This window comes from Geotrypetes seraphini, chromosome 2, assembly GCF_902459505.1.
Source record: "Geotrypetes seraphini chromosome 2, aGeoSer1.1, whole genome shotgun sequence".
NCBI classification, from domain to species: domain Eukaryota; kingdom Metazoa; phylum Chordata; class Amphibia; order Gymnophiona; family Dermophiidae; genus Geotrypetes; species Geotrypetes seraphini.
The window spans coordinates 443,425,567-443,450,540 of record NC_047085.1 but is presented as its reverse complement, the minus strand read 5'-3'; the positions used below and the strand labels follow the sequence as shown (position 1 = coordinate 443,450,540).

General features: G+C 44.5%; 1 protein-coding gene across 1 annotated transcript in view; it reads right to left on the bottom strand.

Moving 5' to 3' along the window:
- Window positions 1-24,974, bottom strand: part of RAB18 (RAB18, member RAS oncogene family) — a 55,320-nt gene that overhangs the window by 3,762 nt on the left and 26,584 nt on the right. Inside the window, exons 4-6 of the mRNA XM_033931422.1 lie at window positions 11,286-11,358; window positions 6,895-7,013; window positions 6,741-6,807 (exon numbers count right to left, since the gene is read on the bottom strand). Of these exons, the coding sequence (XP_033787313.1) occupies window positions 6,741-6,807; window positions 6,895-7,013; window positions 11,286-11,358 (259 nt within the window). The remainder of the gene's footprint in view (window positions 1-6,740; window positions 6,808-6,894; window positions 7,014-11,285; window positions 11,359-24,974) is intronic.

Below are 24,974 nucleotides of genomic sequence, written 5' to 3'. Positions count from 1 at the left end.
GAGCATTCCACAGGGCACATGAGAAAGGAGAACTGAAGGAAAGGAATGGCTATAGGATTAGGGTGGTTACACATGGCCTGGAGGGCTAAGGTTGGGATTGACATCCCTGGTAGTGAGCAGAAGCAGTAAGAGTGCCAAAGGAAAGGGGAATAAAAACAATGGAAAAAAAAATGGGTAGGGCTCAAAAAGAAAGGAGATGGATGAATGGAAGAGAGAATGCTTGAGCTTGAGTGCAGTGAATAAGGTAGATAACAAGATGGTTGGTGAGGGGATAGGAAAAAACAACAACACAGTAACATAGTAGATGACGGCAGATAACGACATAAATTGTCCATCTAGTCTGCCTAACCTGATTCAATCAAAAAATTTGTTGGGTTTTTTCTTCTTCTTAGCTGTTTCTGGGCAGGAATCCAAAGCTCTGCCCGGTACTGTTCTTAGACTCCAACTACTGAAGTCTCTGTCAAAGCTCACTCCAGTCCATCTACACCCTCCCAGCCATTGAAGCCCTCTCCAGCCCATCCTTCACCAAACGTCCATATACAGACACAGACCGTGCAAGTCTGTCCAATACTGGCCTTCTATATTTACTATATTATAGTTCTTCTATATTTACTATTATTTTCTGATTCTAGATCCTCTGTATTCATCCCACGCTTTTTTGAACTCCGTCACCATTTTCATCTCTACCACCTCTCTCGGGAGCGCATTCCAGGCATCCACCACCCTCTCCGTAAAGAAGAATTTCCTTACCTTGCTCTTGAGTCTACCACCTCTCACCCTCAAATTATGCCCTCTGGTTTTACCATTTTCCTTTCTCTGGAAAAGATTTTGCTCTACGTTAATACCTTTCAAGTATTTGAACATCCGAATCATATCTCCCTTGTCTTGTCCCTCCTTTCCTCTTAAGGTATATATATTCAGGGCTTCCAGTCTCTCCTCATATGTCTTTTGGAGCAAACCTCCTATCATTTTCGCCGCCCTTCTCTGGACCACTTCAAGCCTTTTTTGTGTCCTTTGCCAGATATGGTCTCCAAAACTGAACACAATACTCCAAATGGGGCCTCATCAACAACCTGTACAGGGCATCAACACCTTCATTCTTCTACTGGTTACGCCTCTCTTTATACAGCCCAGCATCCTTCTGGCAGCAGAAGGATAGTGATGACTTGTGATGTGGAGAGGAGAGGGAAAGGGAGCAAGACTGAGAAGAGCGAGTATGAGAAGCAGAAAGTGAATTGGAGCCATAAGGAGAAGAACAGAGAAAGGAAATAGAAATATACAAGCAGCAAGGTTGTGAGACCAGTAAGGTGCCCTCAGGAGGCGCATAAAGGAGTGCTCAAAGGAGCACCGGTGGCTCGCGCCAAGAGGGTTCAGATTAAATAGATAGCAAGGTTAGTGAGGTCACCCGAGTGCTCGCTTGGGAGGGGCTACAATCAAGCCAGTCAGAAGCAGCAGGGAAGGGCCTAGAGGTAGACTGCAAGACAGATGGGGGATGGAGATATGAATTTGTTATCCTTCCAGTTGCTGGAGGAAAGATGAAGTCATTCAGGACAGAGGCCCAGATAAGATAGGAGTAAAAGGAGAAAATATTTCTTCACACAACATGTAATTAAACTCTGGAATTTGTTGCCGGAGAATGTGCTGAAATCAGTTAGCTTAGTGGGGATTAAAAAAGGTTTGGATAATTTCCTACAAGAAAGTCCACAGGCCATTATTGAATGGCTTGGGGAAATCCACTGCTTATCCCTAGGATAAGCAGCATAGAATCTGTTTTACTATTTTGGATCTAGGTCAGCCACTGCTGGAAACAGGATACTGGGCTTGATGGACCTTCGGTCTGTCCAAGTTTGGCAATTCTTAAGTAAGTTCTAGAGAGAACCAAGCTGAGTTTGAGTGAAGCAATTTTCTCTAGTGCCTTATCCACAAAAAAAAAAAAAAAAAAATTAGTTGACATGAATATTTCCACCAGACTAGGAATAGTAAACATGAGATCTTCAAAAGTTAGAATGGTTTAAGGTCTGGCAGTTAAGATTTAAAGCAAAGAAACACAGGAGGGATGCACTTGAGCTGTGAAAATCTGAAAGGAGGTGATCATGTCCGAGGATCTCAAAGTGGCAAAACTATGTGACAAGATGGCAGCTGTGGCCAGAAAGATGCTAGGTTGCTTAGAGAAAAGAGATGCACCCAAAAGAGTGAGAAAAAAATTGGTGGTAATGCCCTTGTATAAGTTGTTGGTGAGGCCCCACAGAGTATTATGCTCATTTGCAGAGGCCGTATAAAGCAAGAACGAACACTTGAAGTGGCTCAGAAAAAATAAAAAGTGTATGTGGATTTCTGCAAGACATATGCAAACAGACAATGATTTGAATTTGTATACCCTAAAGGAAAAAGATAAATAGGGGAGATACGAGTCAGAAATTTAAATACAGTCAAACCTCGGTTTACGGGTGCCACGGTTTGCGAGTGTTTTGCAAGACAAGCAAAACATTTGCAAAATCTGCGCCTTGCAAACCAAGCGTTGACTTGATTTACAAGTGCCCCCCGCCCCCCCCCCCCCGTGATCCGGCATCCCCCCTCACCCACCCACTCAAACACAATGTCTTACCCCGATGTGGCACCAGCACCCAAAAATCCTCCCTCTTCCTTAGGCTGGGCCTTGAGCATCTGCGCATGCTCAAGGCCCAGCCTAAGGAAGAGGGAGGATTTTCGGGCACCAGCACTGGCATGTCCTGTGCGTTGGTGCTGGTGCCACATCGGGGTAAGACATTGTGGGTGAGTGGGGGATGCCGGATCGTGGCGGCGAGGGGGGAGTATGCCAGTTCGCAGGGGGGAGGAAACATATCAAGCGAGTTTCCCTTACTTCCTACAGGGAAACTCGCTTTGATATGAGTAAATTGGTTTACGAGCATGCTTCTGGAACGAATTAGGCTCGTAAACCAAGGTTCCACTGTACTTGAATGGTATTAATATACAAAACAAATCTTTTTCAGGAGATGAGTAAGTGGTAGAACTATAGGACATGAATTGATGTTACTGAAGGGCAGGTTGACTTAGTAATAACTTCAGGAAGTACTTTTTTGAAGATGCTTAGAATGCCCTCCCAGGGGAAGTGGTAGAGACAAAAACATTAATGGAACACATAGGATACATAGAGTTGGGCATTAAGGTTGCTGTTGGGTAGATTATGTTTTGGTTCCAAAATATGGCAAAAACAGAGCAGACTTCTACTTTCTTTCCCTAATCAGGATAAAGGCCGGTCTGGATGGGCTGGAGTGAGCTTTGGTGGCAAATCCAGCAGTTGGGAAGTAAGGACCATGCCCAAACTTCTATGTCTTGTGTTCCAAAAATAGCAAAGATTTGTTTTGGTTTATTGATTTTTATATACCGCCTCATTACAAGTTTAAGAGCAGTTTAAACTAAAATTATTTAAATAGCTTACAATTAAGCTTTATAACAGCCAGGCAATAGAAAAATGACAGATTCTAAAAAGAACCTCTATATGAGCTAGTTTTATGAGAAAGCTGAGAAAAAAAAACCATTATCAATATTTATCAAAATGCAGAGTGACCAGACAAGTCTATAGGCAGAGTATTCAACAACACCAATCAGGTTTACAACAATTACAGGCAAAGTATGCTGCAGTAAAAGCCTAACATAAGAGGGCTAACATTATAAAGCAGAAAACCATGTTTTCAGAACTTTTCAAAATAAGAGTTAACCAGACAGATCTGAAAACAGCAACAATGAAAAACAAGAGAACAGGTCTTAAAACGGTATAAACCTGAACGACAAAACAGTGCTATAGGGAGACACAACCTGAATTGTCAGAAGGGGCACCTGAACCAGGGACACCCCCCCCCCCACACACACACACCCCAAACTAAGTGCTAAACCTATTCAGATGACACTCTTATAAAGGAAGGTCAGAAAACAGAAATCCAGCTTACTAGTACTTGTAAAGGCAGACAATTGGAGAATCAGCAAAGAATGGGGCAGGTTCCTGGAATAAAGTGTGGATTTATAAGAAAGAAGATTCCAGGACCAGCGGGACATAACAGAGCAATTCCAAAAATTCAGGGTGGGACTGATGAGCCCGCTGCCAAAGCGGAAGCCCCCAAAGCAACAACCTGCTTGACCGCCATATCGATCCTGTAGAAAGTATGTAAGGAAGACCAGGTAGCGGCCCTGCAAATCTCATCCAGAGAAACAACTGACGACTCTGCCCAAAAGGACGAAACACCTCTAGTTTAGTGAGCTCGCACCACATGGGGGAGCTTCTTTCTGGCTGTCACGTAAGCTGTGAAATGGCCATGCGAATCCACCTGGAAATGGTAGCTTTCAAAGCCAGCCTACCTTTGAAGGCAGGACCCACCAGAACAAATAGATGGTTAGAGGCGAAACTCATTGATGACTTCCAGATACCGCGATAAAAGTCTGCACATGTCCAAGGACCATAACAACCAGTCTGCTTCTTTGACCCAGAGGAAGCAAAAGTAGGAAGCTGAACTTCCCAATTCACTTGGAAAGTGGAAACCACTTTCTGGAGAAAAGAAGGAATAGTATGCAGCATCATAACAGAATCCGTAATACACAGAAAGGGATCCCTGCAGGAAAGGGCCTCAAGTTCCGAGACCCTGCGGACTGCAGTAATAGCCACCTGGAAGACCATCTTGATCATGAGATCTATCAGACGCCTGCTCCAGAGGCTCATATGGCAGACGAGCCAGAGAGCAAAGATTAAGATTCCAGGTCAGACTGGGAAGGCACAACGGAGCGCCTCACAGAAAACAAGCTACATCCAGATAAGCTGCCAATGAGCCCCTTAGAAAAGGAGGACCCAAACATAACAGACTGGCAATCTGTACATGAAGTGAGCTACCACTAAGCCTGTCTTCAGGCCATCCTTCAGAAAATCCAAAACCTTGCGACGACAACCGACGAATTAACTCGGCTTTCTTGTTGGCTGCAGTCGCCAAGAGGTCAAACCTAGGGCACCCCCACTGATCTACTATGCACTCGAAAGCTCTTTAGGACAGGGTCTACTCACCAAGCTCCTGCGGCTGACAACTGAGAAAGTCTGCTTGAACTTTGTCCACTCCTGTCACATGTGCTGCCGACAGAGCCACGAGATGTCTCTCCACCCACCAGAAAACAAGATGAGCCTCCACGCTCAGAGAGGAGCTCCTCATGCCCCCTCTGCTGGTTGACATTAGTCACTGCTATGGCATTGTCCAAGATGACATGTACAGCTTGATGACTGAGATGACTCTCAAAGTGGAGAAGAGCCAGCTAAATCGCCTGAAGCTCCAGGCGACTGATCGACCATTTGTGCTCTGAGGGCACCCACTGGCCCTGAACAAGGATGGTCATATTTACCACTCCCCAGCCTTTTAAACTCACATCTGTAGACAGAATCACCCGATCTGAGACCCGAAGGGAAAAGCCCCTGGAAAGCGAGAGGGGTCACAATCACCATGCAAGACTGTTCCACACCACAGTTGACCATGGCATGGGTGCATGGAACGAGTCCCACTGGGGTTTCTAGCACAAAAGCAGAACATCCAGCAGCAGGTAAAGATGGGCTCTGGCCCAAGGGATCACATCAATCGTTGCCACCATGGTCCCCAGAACCTGAAGGTATTGCCATGCCGTTAGAACCGGAGTGACCAGAAGGTCCCTGACAACCTGTCAAAGCTTCTCCTGATGGAAGACAGGTAGGAACACTGTTCTGTCCCATGTGAAATCAAACTCACAGGTATTCTAGATCCTGCATTGGTTCGAGGTGAAACTGAAATTGATCACCCAGCCCAGGCGCTGGAGCACCTGCACCACCTGTTGAACTGCCTGATGCCCCTTGGACAGCGAGGGAGCTCTGATCAACCAATCGTCCAAATACAGGTAAACCAGGACACCAAGGGTTCGAAAATGTGCTGCCACCACCACCATCACTTTGGTGAAGGTCCTTGGTGCCGTTGTCAATCCCCAGGGCATCGCCAAACTGGAGTGTTGCCCCAAGATGTGGAACTGTAGATATTTCCGTGGTCCAGGAAAATGGGAATTTGGAGATATGCCTGAAACATTCCTGGTGCCACTGATGCTATCACCGAGCGCACCACCTCCATGTGGAAGTGAGGTACTTTCAGTGCTGCATTGACTGCCTTGAGGTCCAGAATCTGTCTCCAATCATCGTATCCTCTCTTTGGAATGATGAAGTATATAGAGCAACTCCCAGAGCTAGAGTCTCACTCTGGAACGGGTTCTATGGCTGCAATATCCAGACATTTTAATTTAATCATGAAATTGCGATTACAGATCAGACTGGATGGACCATTCAGGTCTTATCTGCCATTATTTACTATGTTTACAAAGAGGAGGGAGTGTCCAAAACTGGCTGTAATCTAGTTACGAGGAATAGAGATGGCAAAAAAAAAAAAAAAAAAAGGGAGTAGATGACAATATTAAAGCAACTTAAATGCAGGTGGTGTTAAGAGACTTGTGTTAGAAAGAGGTGATGGCACTTTCATCCCAGTATTTTCTATCCAAGTAAGAAAGAGAAAAAAAATGATTGATTGTTCAGGCATTAATAGGGCACACTGTTGCACAAGATTGCACCTTTTCAATAAAGGGGTACAGTACCAACAATATTTCCCTAACAAAAACCATACACAGGAAATGTAAAACAATTTTTGGTTTGCATACCCCCAAAAAATATACACTTGCCTACAAACAAATACACTTACCTATAAACAACATGGAATGTTTTCTGGCAAACTTCAACCCTTCATTTCTGTCTACTTCTCGAATTTCCTAGATGAAATTACAGTGGATTTAAAACAATAGATCTGATAAAATTGATGGCAGCAAAAACAAAGAAAAATTTTACTAGTTTCTTACCTTATCAATTTTGTTTCCAACTAGCATTTTAACTATGTCATTCCTTGTGCAATAGGTTTCCAGCTCATTTAACCAATTGTCTAGTTTAATGAAAGTCTCTCTTCTTGTTACATCATATACTGAGGGGAAAAAAAGTTAGAAGGTAATTTGTTTAGCATAATGCTTTCCCTACCAAAAAAAAAAAAAAAAACCAACAACCACCAAACAAACACACTCATGCCATTTCTGCTTTTTACTGCCACACCACTATGCTGGCTAACCTGGCTTCTAGTGAGTCGGGTGTGCATTTTATTTTATTTGTTGTAAATTCTGCCTTGAAACCTAGTGGCTGAACCATATTGTTTTCTTAATGGTTGCTATGACATCTTAATGGATGCTACGACATCTAATGAAAGAATGTGTAGCTTGCTACTTGGTTGTCACATATACTACCCTACTAGTGGAAGACATCCACAATAACGTTACAAATACTGTTAAAAAATAAATTCTTTCAAAGCTGCTGACAGCAACATCTAATGGTTACATACATTACCAAACTGGTTTCATTTTATTCTTCTTTCCAAACCAACACAGTATTTGGGGACATGCCATTAAATCTGCCCCTCTTCTGTTTTTAAAGCATTGCAAGTCTCCCTTTTTAACTTGTTTGATGAGAAAAAGTGCCTCTTGACATATGGTGATATGGAAGTTTTTGCCATCCTCCTGCTTTATATTATGGCTTCTAATTTTTAAATAAAATGTAGTGTTGGACAATAGGAACCCGAGTAAACACCAATGTAAATAAAAGGAACAAAGTTATCCAACACCAATATGAACTACCACCTAAACTTAACTGGTTGTACCACTTCTAGCAACAATTGCAACTAAATGCTTCCTATAATTTGATATAATCTTTCACATTGCTGTTGAGAAATCTTAAAACCACTCTTCACTGCAGAACTACTTTAATTCAGATACATTTGCAAATTGAAGAAAAATAAATAGCCGACATGGAAAAATGGGGGACAAGACTAGATATATTAGTGAAAGGAAGAAGTGCAAAAGTAGCATTGCGAGACTCAAAGGTGAAGAGGAGGAATATGTAGAATCTGATAAAGATAAGGATGAACTGCTTAATAAATATTTCTGTTCTGTGTTCACAGCTGAAGCACCGGGAGTGGGACAGCAGAAGACAAATAGGGCCGGAGGTGTGGTAGACCCCGATCAATTTTCAGAGGATTGTGTTCATGAGGAGATAGCTAAACTAAAAGTGGATAAAGCAATGGGGACCGGATGGTGTACATCTGAGGGTACTGAAGGAATTTAGAAAAGTTCTGGCAGCTTTGCTGGCTGACTTTCAATGCTTCTCTAGAATTGGGAGTGGTATCAGAGAACTGGAGAAGGGTGGATGCGGACCCTCTCCACAAAAGTGGAAGAAAGGAAGAAGTAGGGAACTACAGGCCAATAAGTATGACTTCTGCAGTAAGTAAATTATGGAAACACTTCTAAAAACAGAGAATAGTGAAAACAAATCTGCTCTGAAAAGTACTGTATAACAAAACATGTTCAAATTTTTAATTGATCAAAACATTGAAATAACCAGACCAATCAGAACATTCCCCCAAGGTATTAAAGCAATAGATTACTCTTCATACTCTAGGTTTGACTGACATCACACTCTCAATATTGATGCGAACTTCCTGATTGAGACAGTAGGCAGGCAGAGTAAATAACTGACAACTGCGTCTTTCTGGAACCCTGCCCTATCTACTAGAAAAGCTATTAGCAAGGTAAGAGCCTAATCTTTTTCCAGTACTACAGGAATCTAGGGCTCTGCGCCTGTTTGTAATACTGAGAACCTAAAGACTTTGTCCTTCCATGCTGCCATGTCTACTCTAGAACTTGGAGAACGTGTGCAGAGTGGACCAGGTCGCTGCCCTACAAATCTCCCCAGGCAAAATCATTTGAGCTTCCATACACGAAGAAGCTACATTTCCTGCGGAATGCATTTTCAAGATCGGTGATTGACTGCCACAGGTAATATATGCCAACGAGCTAGCCATTCATCTCTCTTCAACCTCAAAGTCAGCGCAATGACAACCGAGCTGAAGTCTTCCCCCTGAGGATAGAAGGAAAGCTGTCAGCGTATGCAGAGGTCTGGGAAGAAATCTCATCAGACTTCTGGGTGCTGGAGATCATTTGGGGGAGGGTACATGCTCAAGTTTGTTCATCCCCTAACATACTGGTTTGTTGACTGCCTGGTTGGTTGCCCAGAAAAGTCATGCAGTCTTAGCAACAGTATTTATTAATTTAATTGGTTTTCTATCCCATCCTCCCCAAAGAGCCCAGGATTGGTTACAGGTCAACATACACAATATACAGTTAACAGGTTACAATTTGCCATATTTACAGTACAAGATTTTTTAGGTACAAGTATTTATCTCAATATTGATCCGAACTTCCTGATCTAATACAAACATCCATAATATACAGTTACAGATTGAGGATCATGTATCAATATACATTTCTTTGTAATTTATCGGTCGTGGGCAGGGGAGTTAGATGAACAGGTATGTTTTTATTGCTGTCCTAAAGTTGAGGAGTTCTTCAAAGGATCTAATCTGCAGGGGGGAGGGGCAGTTGGTTCCAGTGGCTCAGTATGACGTGGGAGTAGGAACGTTGTTTGGCAGTTTGCAGTAGAAAGGCCCAGCCTAGGGGCAGTGTTTTGAGACGTATTTCACCCTGGGAGCGAAGGGACCTGTTCAGTACGTACGGAGGAAGCTTGGATGTCACATAGTACAGAGGCTTGTAGAAAATCAGGCCAACCAGTGTCACCAGAAGAATCGGGCTCATACAGATACTCCATATACATCATAGTGCCCAAGAAAATCTCAAAGGACTGGATGCCCATTCTGGATCTTGCACACATCAACGAGACCCTGAAGGTACCATGTTTTCGCATGGAAATCATAAGGTCAGTTATCAAGGCCAGTCCGGGGCCAATAGGATAATTCATCCCTGATGCCTGGCCACTTTTCTCAGGATTATCCCTACCATGGGCCAGGGAAGGAACATGTACAGGAGTTCATCCACCTGCCAAGGCTGAACCAACACCTTGATCCCAGCGGTTCCTCACTCATCTGTGGCTGAAAATTCACACCACTTTAAAATGTTGCTCACCGATGCCATGAGATCAAACGCAGGGCTGCCCCAACAGTCGATGATGCTCTGAAACGCCAGAGGTGAAAGGGGCCACTCTCCTGGGTCCAGAGTCTGCCTGCTGAAAGTCTGCCGGCAGGTTTTGCACTCCAGCAACATGAGCAACAGTGATAGCTAGAAAATGAGTCTCCACCCAGCAGAAGAGTGCTTTCACCTCCTTCTGGAAGCCAATACTCCTGGTGCCCCCTTGCTTAACATAAGCCACTACTGTTACATTGTCGGAAAACACCGACCACTTTGTTCGACAACCGGGGTTGAAACTGAATCAGCACCAACCAGATGGCTTGAAGTTCCATGGACCAATGGCGCTGCGATGGGGACCATCATTCCTGTGCTGTTCGATTTAAACCTTTCAAGTACTTAAAATATCTATAATCCACCTCCCTCCCCTTTTCTCTAGCGAATACATATTCAAGCCCTCCAGTCTTCTCATACATCTTATAGAATAAGCCTTGTACCATTTTTGTTGCACGCCTTTGAACCATCTCAAGTTTGCCTCCAAAACTGGACACAGTACTCCATGTGGAGCCTCAACTACTTGCACAGGGCATCAATACCTCCTCCTACTGATTATGCCTCTACACAGCTTAGCATTCTTTAGGCAACAGTCTTGAAATCCTCAGACACTATTACCTTGGGTCTCTATCCTGATCCATACGTGTCAGTCTCTCAACCCCAGCCCATACTGGTCTTTGTAAATCATTAACTATTTTGGCCTCTCTATGATAACTCATCAACAACTTATTCTGGTTGTTCTCTCAGAAATCAGAACCCACCATAAAGAGTATGGCTGGCAGAGATCTAACTGCTACCAACAGTGGAAGGAGCCATGCCGTCCAACACTTTCCAGAACCCATCATACCTATACCTCCACCCTTACTCAGTTCACAGACCCCTAAACACCTGTAGGTCACAGGAGTTATAAAACATGCTTAGTTGCAATACTTTTATACACTTGTAGTATTATAAAATCAACATTAACTAAATACACTTTTCCAGATTAAAATATAATTCTTCCATCAAGAAACATTATAAAAAAAAATTACTGCTCATGACAGAAGTGTAATGCCTCCCCCCCAAAAAAAAACTCTCATGTTACCCAATTAAACTCCTCTAGCTGCATGAAGTCCTCAAACTTTCAGACGTTCAGAGAAATAAGCTTATAAATATAGTATGTACAAGCATGCACTTACCAAGTATGACACCTTGTGCACCTCGGTAGTAACTGGGAGTCAGTGTTCTAAACCGCTCTTGTCCTGCAGTATCCTAAGTTAGGAAATGTTTATATAATTATTTTGAAACTTCCACAGCAGTAGTCTATTAAACATTCTACTACAAAGATCTGGAAAATTTGTGAAGTCAGATAGCAAAGAGATTTTATTTTGGGCCTAGAGCTCCCTCTGCTGAATTTTGAGGGTTTTGGTCAAGCAGTAGAACATCAAACGTAGCAACATATTAATAAATGGTGGCAAATAAAGTTCAGAATGGCCTATCCAGTCTACCCATAAAGATGGCTAGAGTTACCACCAACACCACTTTTTTTAAGCGTGAAAGTAATTTAATTTCTGCTTTGAATGGAAATGCTCTATACTTTTATCCCACCTGTTGTCACCTATTGATCTTTATCCCACACTTTTTTGAATTCTGTCAATGTTTGTGCCATCACTTCAAGGAAGAGCATTACAGGTATCCACCTGTTTTGTCTGAAAATATTTCCTAATGTAGCTGTTCAGTTTCTGTTTTTTGCAACTTTATTTTTGGTTTTTTCTAGTATCATAGCCTCCTTATTTTGGGTTTTTCTAGTATCAGCCTCCCTATTTTTGAAAAATGTTTTTCTTAATTAACATCTTTCATGTATTTACATTCAAACAATTTTATTGATAAGAGTACAAAACCAGTAAAACTACATACCAGAAACATTAACAAGATCATAAGAATGACATCAAATTTCACAGAACAACAACAACAACAACAACGTTTCCTGCCTCCCAAAAGCAAAAATCCCCTCCAGTGCCCTCTCCCCCACCCCACCCCCCCATAGCAATAATATATCTATGCTGCAACAAAGCTAGAGCTAGCCAAGGTCCTGGTTCCTTAGAGACCCCAGCCTTCAAGGAAGGGAAAGAGGCACAGAAACCAGACTCAAGCAAACATAGGAAAAAAATTAAAAAAAAGACAAAAAGACAAAAAAAAAAACCAAACACACACACCTCCACCTCTTCCACTGTGACGAGCAGAAGGAATCCCTCATCCCCGGATCAAAGCTGGCGCAGACCACCTATCAGAGATTTTTCATGTATTTAAATGTCTTATCTCCTCTGTCCCTCCTCTCCTCTAGGGTATACATATTCTAATCAAGTCTCTTCACATGTCTGACAGTCCCTATGCCATTTTAGTTGTGTTCCTCAGAACTGTTTTGAGTCTTCACAAACTTGGCATTATCATCTCCTTTTTCTGATGAGTAAGCCCCTCTCTAAACAGTGGAGCAGTCTTCTGACCTTGGCCACCACCTTGTTGTGCTATTCTGCCACCTTAATATCCTCAGATACAAGTCGGAGGTCTTTTTCCTAGTCCACACACAACAATCACATATAGCAGGGGTGTCAAACTCAATCACATTAAGGGGACGAAATCCAAAACATAGGCTAAGTCGCGGGCCAGATCCCACCCAATCTCAACCCCAGACCCCGCCCCCATAATAGTACAAATAACACCATTTTTTACATTAATTTTTCATATATACATGCACACAATATAATCTTATTAATACATAATGGTTAACCACAAAATTAAACTACACAAAGCACACCAAGTATGCTTCTCAACATTCATTTCTATCAGAACACAGATAACTCCTATGCAAATACAGGACCAAAAATTAAAAGTACTAATATATAAAAAAGAAACCCTAAGATTCAAGACTCTGCATGCAGTACAACCCCCAGAGAAAAAGAAACAAATATATTTCTTCCTGAGCAGTGCAAGAGATAGACAGCAGATTAAAATTCTCAAAATTGACACAATTCAAACACTAAATTGACAAATAAACCTCATTCCCTCTACCTTTGTTGTTTCCCTCCCTCCATGCTATGCCTCCCTCCGGCGGGAGTCTTACCTTCTGCCAAGCTCCAACCTGGCCGTTTTACATGGTCCATGGTCCAATGCTCCCCAGTGTTATCTTGTGGCTGGCTCCCACCTCCTCTTCACAGCTGCAGCGTGCAGCAGCTTCTCATGCGTCCTGCGCCTGAATCAGAAGCCTTCTCGCCGACATCGCAATGTCAGAGGGAATGTTTCTGGATGAGGTACGGAATGCACAAGGAGCCGCTGCAGCTGTGAGGTGGTGATGGGAGCTGGCCACAAGATAACACTGGGGGCATCGGACAGCAGGCCGCATAAAACGACCAGGTGGGCCGGATTCGCCCAGCAAGCCTTGAGATTGACACCTGTGACCTACAGCATACAATTATTTTGTCTGTCTATAACCAAATGCTATATTTTTTCATATTAAGGCTTAATTGCCCAAGCATTAGCCCATCCTTCTAATTTTTAGAAATCACTTTTCATGTTTTCCATTCCCTTAGTAGGGTCAACTCTGTTGCTAGTCTTCATGTCATCCACAAAAGGCATACTTTTCCTTCTAATCCTCCAGTAACATCCAAGATATTGACCAGTTATCAACCTCAAGACAGATCCTTGGAGGTACTCCACTAATCACATTTCTTTCTTCTGAGTGAATGTCATTTACCACCACCCTCTGCCATCTATCAACTGAATTCTGATCCATTTTACTATTTTAGGTCACATCCTCAAGTTGCTTAGTTTATTACTGAGCCTCCTATGAGGTATAGTTTCAGGTGCTTTGCTGAAATCTAAGTAGATTATTATCTAGCACATGCCCTTGATTTAGTTCTTTGTATCAAAGTTATTTACTTCACTCATTTATGATCTTAGAGGATTCATGCTTTTAGAAATCTGTATTGGTAAAAGAAGACACTGTAGTTAGTCAGGGTTGCTACTCTTCTAATGCACCATCAAAACAACTTGAGATGTGGTTACTTAAACATCTATGCCTTATTTATAACCATGATGGTACGCAAGATCGTAAACACCCATGCCAAACCACCCTTTCAAAAAGCAAAGTCCGCCTAACCCCAACATGTAGAAAAAACAAACAAACAAAAAAAAAAAAAACACAACACCCACAAAACATCATCTCTTTATAAATCTAGAAACCCTAAACTGAGATTAGATTCAATTACCTTACTAATATCTTTTCTAGTAGATAAATTGGCATTATGGATGGATTCAAAAGCTGGAGGGCTCTTCTGCCCCCTTCAGTTGTATCAAAGCAGGCAACAATCCAATATAGAAACACATGTGAAAGAGGGGTACAGGAAAACTCCCCAAACTACAACTCTATTCTGCTCTGAAAATATAACAAACATGTTAAACATCACTACTGAACAATTGAATCATCAAAATAATCATATCAAACAAACATTTGTGGAGTTAAAAACAGTATCCCAATGGATTGTCTTGGAGGGGCCTCTTCCACTGATGATCGTCCTACGCGGGGCTTTACTCAGTTTTGCCAGGTACTGGATTTGGTGGACGTTTGGCGACTTTTCCATCCTGTCAATAAGGATTTTACTCATGTGGCTTGGGCTCATCCTACTATGTCTCGGATAGATTATATACTGGTGTCTTCCTTTTTTCTGTCTCGGGTGTTTCGTGCAGAGATTGGCACCCCCACTGTTTCTGATCATGCTTTAGGGTGGGTGGAACTCCAGGGTGTCCAACTGGGGTCTACGCCTGGTCAGTGGAGTTCCCTAGATATCTTTACTGGAATACACGTTACAAAGAGTACATTCTTCAGAAATGGGATCAGTACCTGCTGGATAATGCTGCCTCCACTTCGGATGTGGTACTGCTGTGGGAGGCTGCCAAGGCGGTCCTTCGTAGGGAGACTATAGCGTATGTGGCTGGACTGCGGAATGAGCATTCCCGGGAATTATTGTACTTGCATCGTGTGGTGGACACCTGTAAACTTCGGTGGATTGCTTCTAGGAATCCGGCGGATAGGGAGTCCCTGCAGGCTGCTTGGGTGGCGCTCCAGGTTAAGCTTCATGAACACACTCTAAAATCTTTCCAATATCACAAACATAGATTTTATTGATATGGGAATCGGTCTGGTAAATTGTTGGCCCATATGGTTCATCCTTGGCAGGGCCCCCAATTTTGTAAGGAGCTTTTACAGCATTCCTCCTTAGTCACCGATAGGGATCGTGTTACTGATATTTTTTCCCCGCCATTTTCAGGAGTTCTTTTCTAGGAGAGCTTCGCCTCCGGGTGCTGTGGCTTTCTACTTGGACTCCTTACGGTTGTCCCGGGTTTCGGGGGCCGTGGTTGAAGCCTTGCATGCTCCTGTTACTGCCTTGGAAATCCGGCAGGTCATTCAGGACTCTCCACTTTCCGAGGCCCCGGGACCAGACAGACTCTCGTCTGAATTTTACAGGATCACAAAGTCTGGTCTTTGGAAGCTTACTTTACTGGGGTGGGTTCCTCGGGGGCCTTCCCTGCTCACATTAATCGGGTGCATATTGTGTCGATTCCCAAGCTAGATAGGAACCCAGCTTTTGTGGATTCTTATCGTCCCATTTCATTGATTAATTTTGAGCTTAAACTCTTGGTTAAAATTCTGGCTAATCATCTGACTGATTTTCTGCCGGAGCAGATTCATGTTGACCAGGTGGGGTTCGTTCGGGGTAGACAGGCGGTTTGGAATGTCCAGAAGGTCATGGCGGCTCTGGGTCATAGTGCTACCCACTCCCTCCCTGGTCTACTGATTAGTCTTGATGCCAGCAAAACGTTTGATTATGTGGATTGGCAGTACTTGTTTGCGGTGCTCGAGGGCTATGAGTTGGGGGGTAATTTTCTGACCATAGTTCATCTTTTGTATCATCTTCCTAGTTCGGCAGTTTTGGTTAATAGTACGGTTTCTGGTTATTTTCCAGTGGAGCGTGGTACTCGTCAGGGTTGTCCTCTTTCATCTTTGGAGCCCTTAATGCAGCGGATTCGGGAGGATGGATCAGTTTTTGGGTTGTCCGTGGGGCGGGAGGAGGTACGTTGCTTGGCCTTTGCGGACAATATTTTTTTTTTCTTTATTAATTTTGCATTTTAATAAAATTCAAACATTTTGTACAGAAAGATTGTATGTTAACACCATTTGAACAAGAAAAGAAAAAAAAAATTTTTAACATCAATTTTTCTTCAAACAATCTCAAGTCCACATTTTTGATACAAGAATTTATAAGTGAACATTAAGGAAAAATCAAAAGATTATACTAAGCAAGAAAAGGTATCTGTGATTGGTTCAAGGAGCATAACTAATTTACTAGTCCGCTGTTCCTTCCTTTTCCAGGTGTTTTGGCGTCAGGAAGGTTGTAAGTTGAGCCAGTTCAAAAAAAAAAAAGACATTTATTATCTTGATACCTTACAATACATTTACATGGGAAGCGTAAGAAAAAAATACCACCCAACTGAGTGACACCTGGCTTCAATAAAAGAAATTGTCGTCTGCGGTTTTGAGTTTCTTTACTAACATCTGGGACAACTTGAATTTTCAAACTCCTTATGTTTATTTTTAAAAAACATTTTTAATATCCATTCTTTATCTGGCAATAATGCCACGGTTAGTAGGAGAGTTGCTGGTTTAGCCAAATCCTTATCAGGTACTTCCAAAATTGCTGTCAGATCTAGTTGAAGATCCTGCTCCTGATTCTGATAATTCTGATCTTCTGCTTGCTGTTGCACTACTTTACCGGGCAAATAATACACCCGAGTAAAGGGAGATATTGAATCCTCTGAGATTTTCTAAATCTCCATGAAGTACCTTTTTACTATTTCCCTTGGACTTAGAGGGAACTTTTGGAAAATTCAGCAAGCGTAGGTTATTAGCCCGATAACTATTTTCCATGACTAGCCCAACTAGTGAGCACAAAAAAAAAGATAGCCTAATGTTGTTGGTGACTTCAAGATATCTGGCCATCACAGAAGCACCCTTCTCACATTCAACTTTTTCAGAAGCCAATCCTTCTTCCTCGAACCTGTGGATTGGAATGCCGGCAATCTTACTTCCTGATTGAGGTGGAAAGCCAAAACAACCTTTGTGCAAAGAAAAACTCCAGCCTCTGTGAACTTGAGAAAAGGCTCTCTTCAAGAAAGCTTGTAACTCCAAGACTCTTCTCGCGGAGATAAAAGGCCCCCCCCAAAAAAAAAAAGTGGGGGGGGTTTGCATGTCAGATCCATCAAGGACGCTTCCTTCAGCAGCTCGTTAAGGCACCTGACAGACCCTGCAAAAGAATATTAAGCTTCCATGAGGGAAACGGGTGTTTACTTGTGGCCTCAGCTGCAGCACCACTTTTAGGAATCTGGCTATGTCTGGATGAGAAGCCAATGAAACCTTATTCTCTCAAGCCCTGAAACGAGAGAGAGAGTCCCCCCACTTGGACCCTGAGGGATGCCACTATAAGTCCTTTGCCAAGGCCAGTCTGGAGGAAGGCTAAGACTGGAACAGAGAAAGGCTCAGTCTTCTCTTTAATGCACCGGTGCTGAAAAGTATTCCATACCATAGCATAATCAGGGACCGTTGTAGGCTTTTGGCTCTGAGCAGAGTAGCAATGACCACCTCTGAGTATCCCTTGCGTGCTAACACTGCGCGCTAAGGAGTCATGCCATAAGAGCAAAGCGATCTGGATCTTCTATAACCATTGTTCCCTGAGAAAGAATGTCCAGCTGTACTCTGTCTTGAGATTTGCACCCCTCTGAAACATACTAGGTCTGAATATCTTGGTCTGCCATACATGTGTTCAATAGGTTCAAGCAACGGCAGCAATGGGACCATCATAGCACTTTATAAGTCCTGTACCGCTAGAAAAAAAGATGTTACTTAGCTTAGTGTAGAGGGGATATATGGGGAGGGGAGACAGGGGTTTTGTTGGTCCTTGCTCTGTATATTTGCATTTATAAAATGACAATTATACAGAATATTGTTTCTTTTTGTACTTTAATAAAATACGTTCAATATAAAATCATAACTGAGGTTTGTGCGGATGGGATCAAATGATTTGTGGGGACCGAGCTCGTGGAGACGGGGCAGAAATGGTTTGTTTTATTAAAAATTTCAGTCTTAGTAGTTTGCCGGTCCACAAAATAATTCTTTTATTTCCGCCGGTCCATAGGTGTAAAAAGGTTGAAGAACACTGTTCAAGATAGTCAGGATTTTGAGCTGCATGTACTAAAGTCAGCGATAGTTGCTAAACCAGTTTTGACTGCTTTAGTAACAATCACATTTGCTGACCCAATGTACAAAATGGCTCACCATGTGTTTTTCCCCTCGATCGCCTATTTTCTGATATGGTCATGAAAATTAGCTATTTAATATTAAAACCTCATACAAACTACTTGAGCAATTGATGCACTATCACAACATGGTGATGGTGATGCACAAAGAAAGAAACTGGTCAAGATCAGTCACTTACCTGTCTTACCGGAACTTCTTTTTAATGGGGACCGATACTGTACATGTGTTACACATGCGTAATACCTGTCCCATTAAATAAAAAAAGGGGTGGGGGGATCACTCCCCCCACTGCCATTTCCACGACGAACGGGCACTGGGGACTGACCCACCCCCATAAGAAAAAGTTGGCAGGAGGGATGCCTACTCCCTCCTGCCAATGGAGGTTCCCCGTACCAGGTGCTACCCCCGAAACCAACCCCTAACCCCCCAAAAAAGGCAGGATGGATGATCCAAAATGGCGGACCTTCCCCTCATCTGTGCATTATGCATGGAGAGAGGCCTAAGGCCCTGACTGCCTTAGGCACCTCCTCTCCTTTCTCTTCATACAAAGGTACTGGGGAAGGGGGTGTCAGGGAAGATTCGGCAGAGCATCCAGTGGCAGAAGGGAGTGGGCATCCCTCCTGCCTTTTTTTTGGGGGGGGAGGGGAAGGATGGCACCTGACAAAGGGGCCGCCATTGGCAAGAAGGAATAGGAATCCCTCCTGTCAGTTTTTGCTGGCGCAGGGAGTGGTCAGTCCCTGGTGCGTTAGGAGGAGGGGATGTCAGGGACGACCATCATCAGCAGTGGGGGGCACTTTTTTCCTTTTTTTTTTTTTTTTTTTTAATCTGGCAGGTATTGTGCGTGTGTAACACACACAAAGGATCTGTGCCCATTAGAAAAGAGAAAAAGGTTTCCTGTCTCAAAACAGCCGAGTGGCATGAGACTGCTTCAGGGTTTCCTCTACCTCTCAGCTGTTTGGGCTTCCCCTGCTGGCTCTGTGCACGCTGAGAGTCGCTCTCACAGCGATCAGACAGGAGAGACAGGGATTATGACAAACAAATCATTTGCATGCAAAATTGTGCATCAATAGCTCTTTTAGAATCAGCCAAAAATCGGATCGAGCGGACCCATGAGATCTTACTGATCTTGTTAAATGCATCTAGCTCTTAAGTCCAACATAGTACAGAAGGGCCTCATGGAAGAGGTCCGGATAACCGCCCAAGGTAAGGTTTTAACACATAAAAAGGCGGAGTACAACCACCAGGCACATACAACTAGCTATTTAACTTTTAGACTATCTTTTAAACTTTCTATCCAACTTTCAAACCAGGCAGACCTTTCTATCTAGCCAACAAGCAAACAGACCTCTCTAACTAAGCAACAGCCAGACCTTACCAGTCACTCTATCCTTCCAACTTTCAAACTCTGACAGGCAGACTTTCATACTATCTAACAGGCAGACTTTTCTAGCTCACTAACGATCAGGCAGACATAACTAACTAACAAATATCTAAACTAACAAAAAAAAAATAATAATAATTTTGAAAATGGCAGGAAGAATAAGAAGCAACAGGGCTACAATCAAGACCGGCAGCCCAGTCACCGAAGGGATCCAGGGGATGGCCACAGTCCACGTACAGACAGAAGGAGAGCCAGGACGGAGGACAGAGGTCTCGGTACAGACCGAGGCCATCCCCAAGAAGATGACTACAGTCTCCACACAGACAGAAGAGATGGATCAGCTAGACCAGGGGTGTCAAAGTCCCTCCTCGAGGGCCGTAATCCAGTCGGGTTTTCAGGATTTCCCCAATGAATATGCATTGAAAGCAGTGCATGCACATAGATCTCATGCATATTCATTGGGGAAATCCTGAAAACCCGACTGGATTCCAGCCCTCGAGGACCGACTTTGACACCTGTGAGCTAGACGGAGACTAGAGAATGACACGGTGGCAGTTTACCCGCGGCCACCGCGTTTAGCCGCGGGTAACCCGCCGAAACGGGGAACGAAAACTAGCAGTCACTGCGGGGACGGGGACAAGGCCATTCACCGATTCACCCGCCCCGTGGAGCGGTGAATGGCCTTGTCCCCGTAGTGAGGCATGAAGGATCACGCAGTCCCCGCAGCCCACACCCGCCTGCCCAATCGATTCTAGTGTTTAGCCAGCTTTCTCCCTTCTCCTCACCTTAGTTTGTAGGTTTTCTTTTTCGGCGACCCGCATGCTATCAAAGAGCCGCGCACCCGCTGCTGCTCAGTTTCGATTTTCTGCTCTGACGCAACCGGAAACAAGAAGTTGCAGCAGAGCAGAAGATTGAACACTGAGCAGCCGCGCGTGCGCGGCTCTTTGGGAAAGCATGCAGGTCGCCGAAAAAGAAAGCCTGCAAACTAAGGTGAGGAGAAGGGTGAGAGCTGGCTAAACACTAGGATCGATTGGGCAGGTGGGTGGGGGCTGAGGGGGCCGTGCGATCGCGCGTGTTCCCGGCTCAAACTAGAAGGAGGGCGTGAAAGGGAAAAGGATTCTGGGCCAAGGGGATGAAGACGGAAAAAAAAACCCACAGCAGGAAAGAAAGGGAAGGACAGGCAGGTGAGCCAGATGCTAGAAGCAGGGGGGGGGGGAAGAAAGAGGAAAAAAAGCTAGATGGGGATGAAAAGAAGAGACACACTGGTATGGAAGAGGAAGATAGGGGAAATCTGGACACAGGAAGGTAACAGAAAGAGGGGAAATTATGTGCATGGAGCATAGGGACAGAGACATAAAGGGGACATGCCATGGGGATTATATATGGACACAGGGGGGGGGGGCAATGGCAGATACATAGGGGAGATATTAGAAATGGGGAAAATAGGAGCACAGAAGCGAGATGGTTTGTGGGGATGGGACAGGGACCGAGCTCGCAGGCTCCAGTGGCTTGCACAAATTACATTGTAACGTGCCATGAATATAAGAGGGAGGAAGGTAGATAGATAGGCCACGCGAGAGGAACTGAAGGGTTGTAGAAAGAAGCAGATGGTAAAGGAGGGAGGGAAGGGTGGTGGTGGAAAGGAATAGGAGGACATTGAAGGACATTGAAGGAGGGTGGAGAGGAACAGACCCTGAAGGGAAATGTGGAAGACAGAGTGGGAAGAAGACAGATGCCAGACTATGGGGGAGCGGAGGGAAGAAGATGGGTGCTAGACCAATTGGGGGGGAGGGTGAAGGGAGAGGCACAGTAACAGCAAATGGAAGACGCAGAGAGAAGACACACAGTGGATGGAAGGAATTGAATGAGAAGATGTGGAAAGCAGAAACCTGACAACAAAGGTAGAAAAAAAAAATTCTATTTATTTATTTTTTGCTTTAGGATAAAGTAGTATATTAATTGTGTTGATAAAAATTTATAAACAAAGCCCTGCCAGCTGAACATCTCTTTCTCTAGTTCAGCAGCAGGAACTTTGATTTATAAGAAAGGAATAAGCTAAATATTACAGTACTAAGGCTTATATGGATGCAGTGGGGATGGTGATGGGGCGGTGAATGGGATGGCAGTGGCGGTGACGGGGCGGTGAAAGGGATGGCGGTGACGGGGCAGTGAAGGGAACGGCGGTGATGGGGCGGTGCAGAGGATGGTGGACCGGGGACGGGGACAGATTTTTTCCCCGTGTCATTCTCTAACGGAGACATCTTGCAGGAGCTGAGGAGCCTGAGAGAGGAGGTAAAGCTCTTGAGAAGCATCCGAGAAGACGAGGCCTTCATCGACAGAGTCATCCAGGAGTTGTCCCAGGTCACCGAGCAGGAGCCAGACAAGACCATCCTCAGAACGCCCAAACTGTCCAAACCTGCAACCCTGAAACCAACGATTGGGGTACAAGAAGAGGCTGGAGACGCTGACTCCTGGCAGCTGGTAACTTCCTCCACTGGCAAACGTAAAAGACCTTCTTCTACTTCTTCTTCTGTCTCTTTCTCTAGTTCACAGGGCAGTTTAACATCAACCCCACTAATCACCTTGAGGAACAGATTCCAGCTGTTACAGGAGGAACCTGCCAATGAGGTACAGGAAGATGATTCCGGTTCCGGAGACAACAGATCAGCTCCCCCCCAAAGAATCACAGAGTGGTAGTCATTGGGGATTCCCTGCTGACGGGCACCGAGGGACCAATTTGCAGACCAGATATGCAATCAAGAGAGGTTTGCTGTCTGCCAGGAGCCAGGATCTAAGATGTAACCGCCTGTCTAGACAGACTTATCAAGCCCCATGACCACTTCCCCATGCTTCTCATCCATGTTGGAATGAACAACACTGCCAGGAACACCATGGAGAACATATCTGTAGACTTTGGAGCCCTGTGTGAGAAGCTGAGGAGGATGGAAGCGCAGGTGGTCTTCTCCTCGATCCTCCCAGTGAGAGGCAAGGGGAGAGCCAGGGAGGATCGTATCCAGAGGACAAACGACTGGCTGCACGGATGGTGCAGGGAGATGAACTTCGGATTCCTGAACCATGGAGAGGTGCTGCAAGGACTACAGGGACCTGACGGACTTCACCTGACCAGAAGGGGAAAGAACGTGTTTGGACACCTACTAGCCCGCCTACTTCGTAGGGCTTTAAACTAGGTAAGTTGGGGGAGGGTACCCACTCACGTGCTGGCGCAAGTAACCAACTTGGCGAGGTAAGTTGCCAATCCATTTCTGAGTCTAAGGTAAGTACACACTGCATTTCTGAGTCAGAGGAAACCCAATGGGAACTATGTAGAATCGGACTCCGACAAAGCCAAACTTTTAAATGAATACTTCTGCTCAGTTTTCACTTGCGAGGCGCCGGGATCCGGCCCTCAGCTGCCGACGAGGGAAAACTCGGAAGACCCGTTTCAAAATTTCTAGTTTACGCCGAGCAGTGTTTATGAGGAGCTATCAAGACTCAAGGTGAACAAAGCTATGGGACCAGACAAACTACACCCCAGGGTGCTCAGGGAGTTGAGTGATGTCCTGGCGGAACTGTTATCCGCACTCTTCAATCTTTCCCTAAGTACAGGAAGAGTCCCGTTGGATTGGAAAATGGCTAAAGTCATTCCACTCCACAAAAAGGGATGCAGGACGGAGGCTGAGAATTAGACCGGTGAGTCTCGCATCGATAGTGAGTAAACTTATGGAAACACTAATCAAATGCCAACTGGATACGATCCTGAACGAGGAGAATCTACGAGATCCCCATCAACATGGTTTTACGAAGGGAAGGTCCTGCCAATCAAATCTGATCAGCTTCTTTGACTGGGTAACAAGAAAGCTGGATATAGGGGAGTCCCTGGACGTCGTGTACTTGGACTTCAGCAAAGCGTTTGATAGCGTCCCACACCGCAGGTTATTGAGCAAGATGGGTTCGATGGGACTGGGTGAAACATTAACCGCATGGGTTAGGGACTGGACTGGCTTAGAGGTAGACTTCAGAGGGTAGTGGTAAACGGTACCCTCTCCAATACGACGGAGGTGATCAGCGGAGTGCCGCAGGGCTCGGTCTTGGGCCCGATCCTATTTAACATCTTCATAAGAGACTTGGCTGAGGGGCTTCGAGGTAAAATTACATTATTCACCGATGATGCCAAACTATGCAACATAGTAGGCAACCGCACAACAGATGAAAGCACAGTGCCCGACAAAAGCTCAATGTCTGACAGTATGACGCAGAACCTACTCCTGCTGGAGCATTGGTCAAAGACTTGGCAACTAAGTTTTAATGCCAAAAAATGCAAGGTCATGCACCTTGGAGGAAAAAATCCATGCAGGACTTGCACCCTAAATGGTGAGATCCTAGCAAGGACTGTAGCAGAACGTGACTTGGGGGTGATTATTAGCGAAGACATAAAGTCTGCCAATCAAGTGGAGAAAGCTTCATCCAGGGCTAGACAAATCATGGGCTGTATCCGTAGAAGTTTTGTCAGCCGTAAGCCCGAGGTCATAATGCCATTGTACAGATCCATGGTGAGACCCCATCTGGAATACTGTGTACAATTCTGGAGGCCGCATTATCAAAAAGATGTGCTGAGAGTTGAGTCGGTTCAGCGAATGGCCACCAGGATGGTCTCAGGACTCAAGGATCTCCCGTATGAGGAACGACTGGGTAAATTGCTGCTGTACTCACTCGAGGAACGCAGAGAGAGAGGAGACATGATCGAGACCTTCAAATATGTCACGGGCCGTATCGAGGTGGAAGAGGATCTCTTTTTCCTTAAAGGACCCACGGCAACAAGAGGGCAGCCGTTGAAAATCAGGGGTGAGAAATTTCATGGTGACACCAGAAAATATTTCTTCACCAAAAGGGCGGTTGACCGCTGGAATAATCTTCCACAACAGGTAATTAAGGCCAGCAGCGTGCCAGATTTTAAGAAAAGATGGGAATGGCATGTGGGATCTCTTCATGGAGGTAGTTAGGGGGTGGGCCATTAGTGTGGGCAGACTAGATGGGCTGTGGCCCTTTTCTGTCATCATTTCCTATGTTTCTATCCTCCTGAGTGAGATATGCTCCCATCTTGACACACATCATATGGTATTGGCAGTCTCACTAGATCCA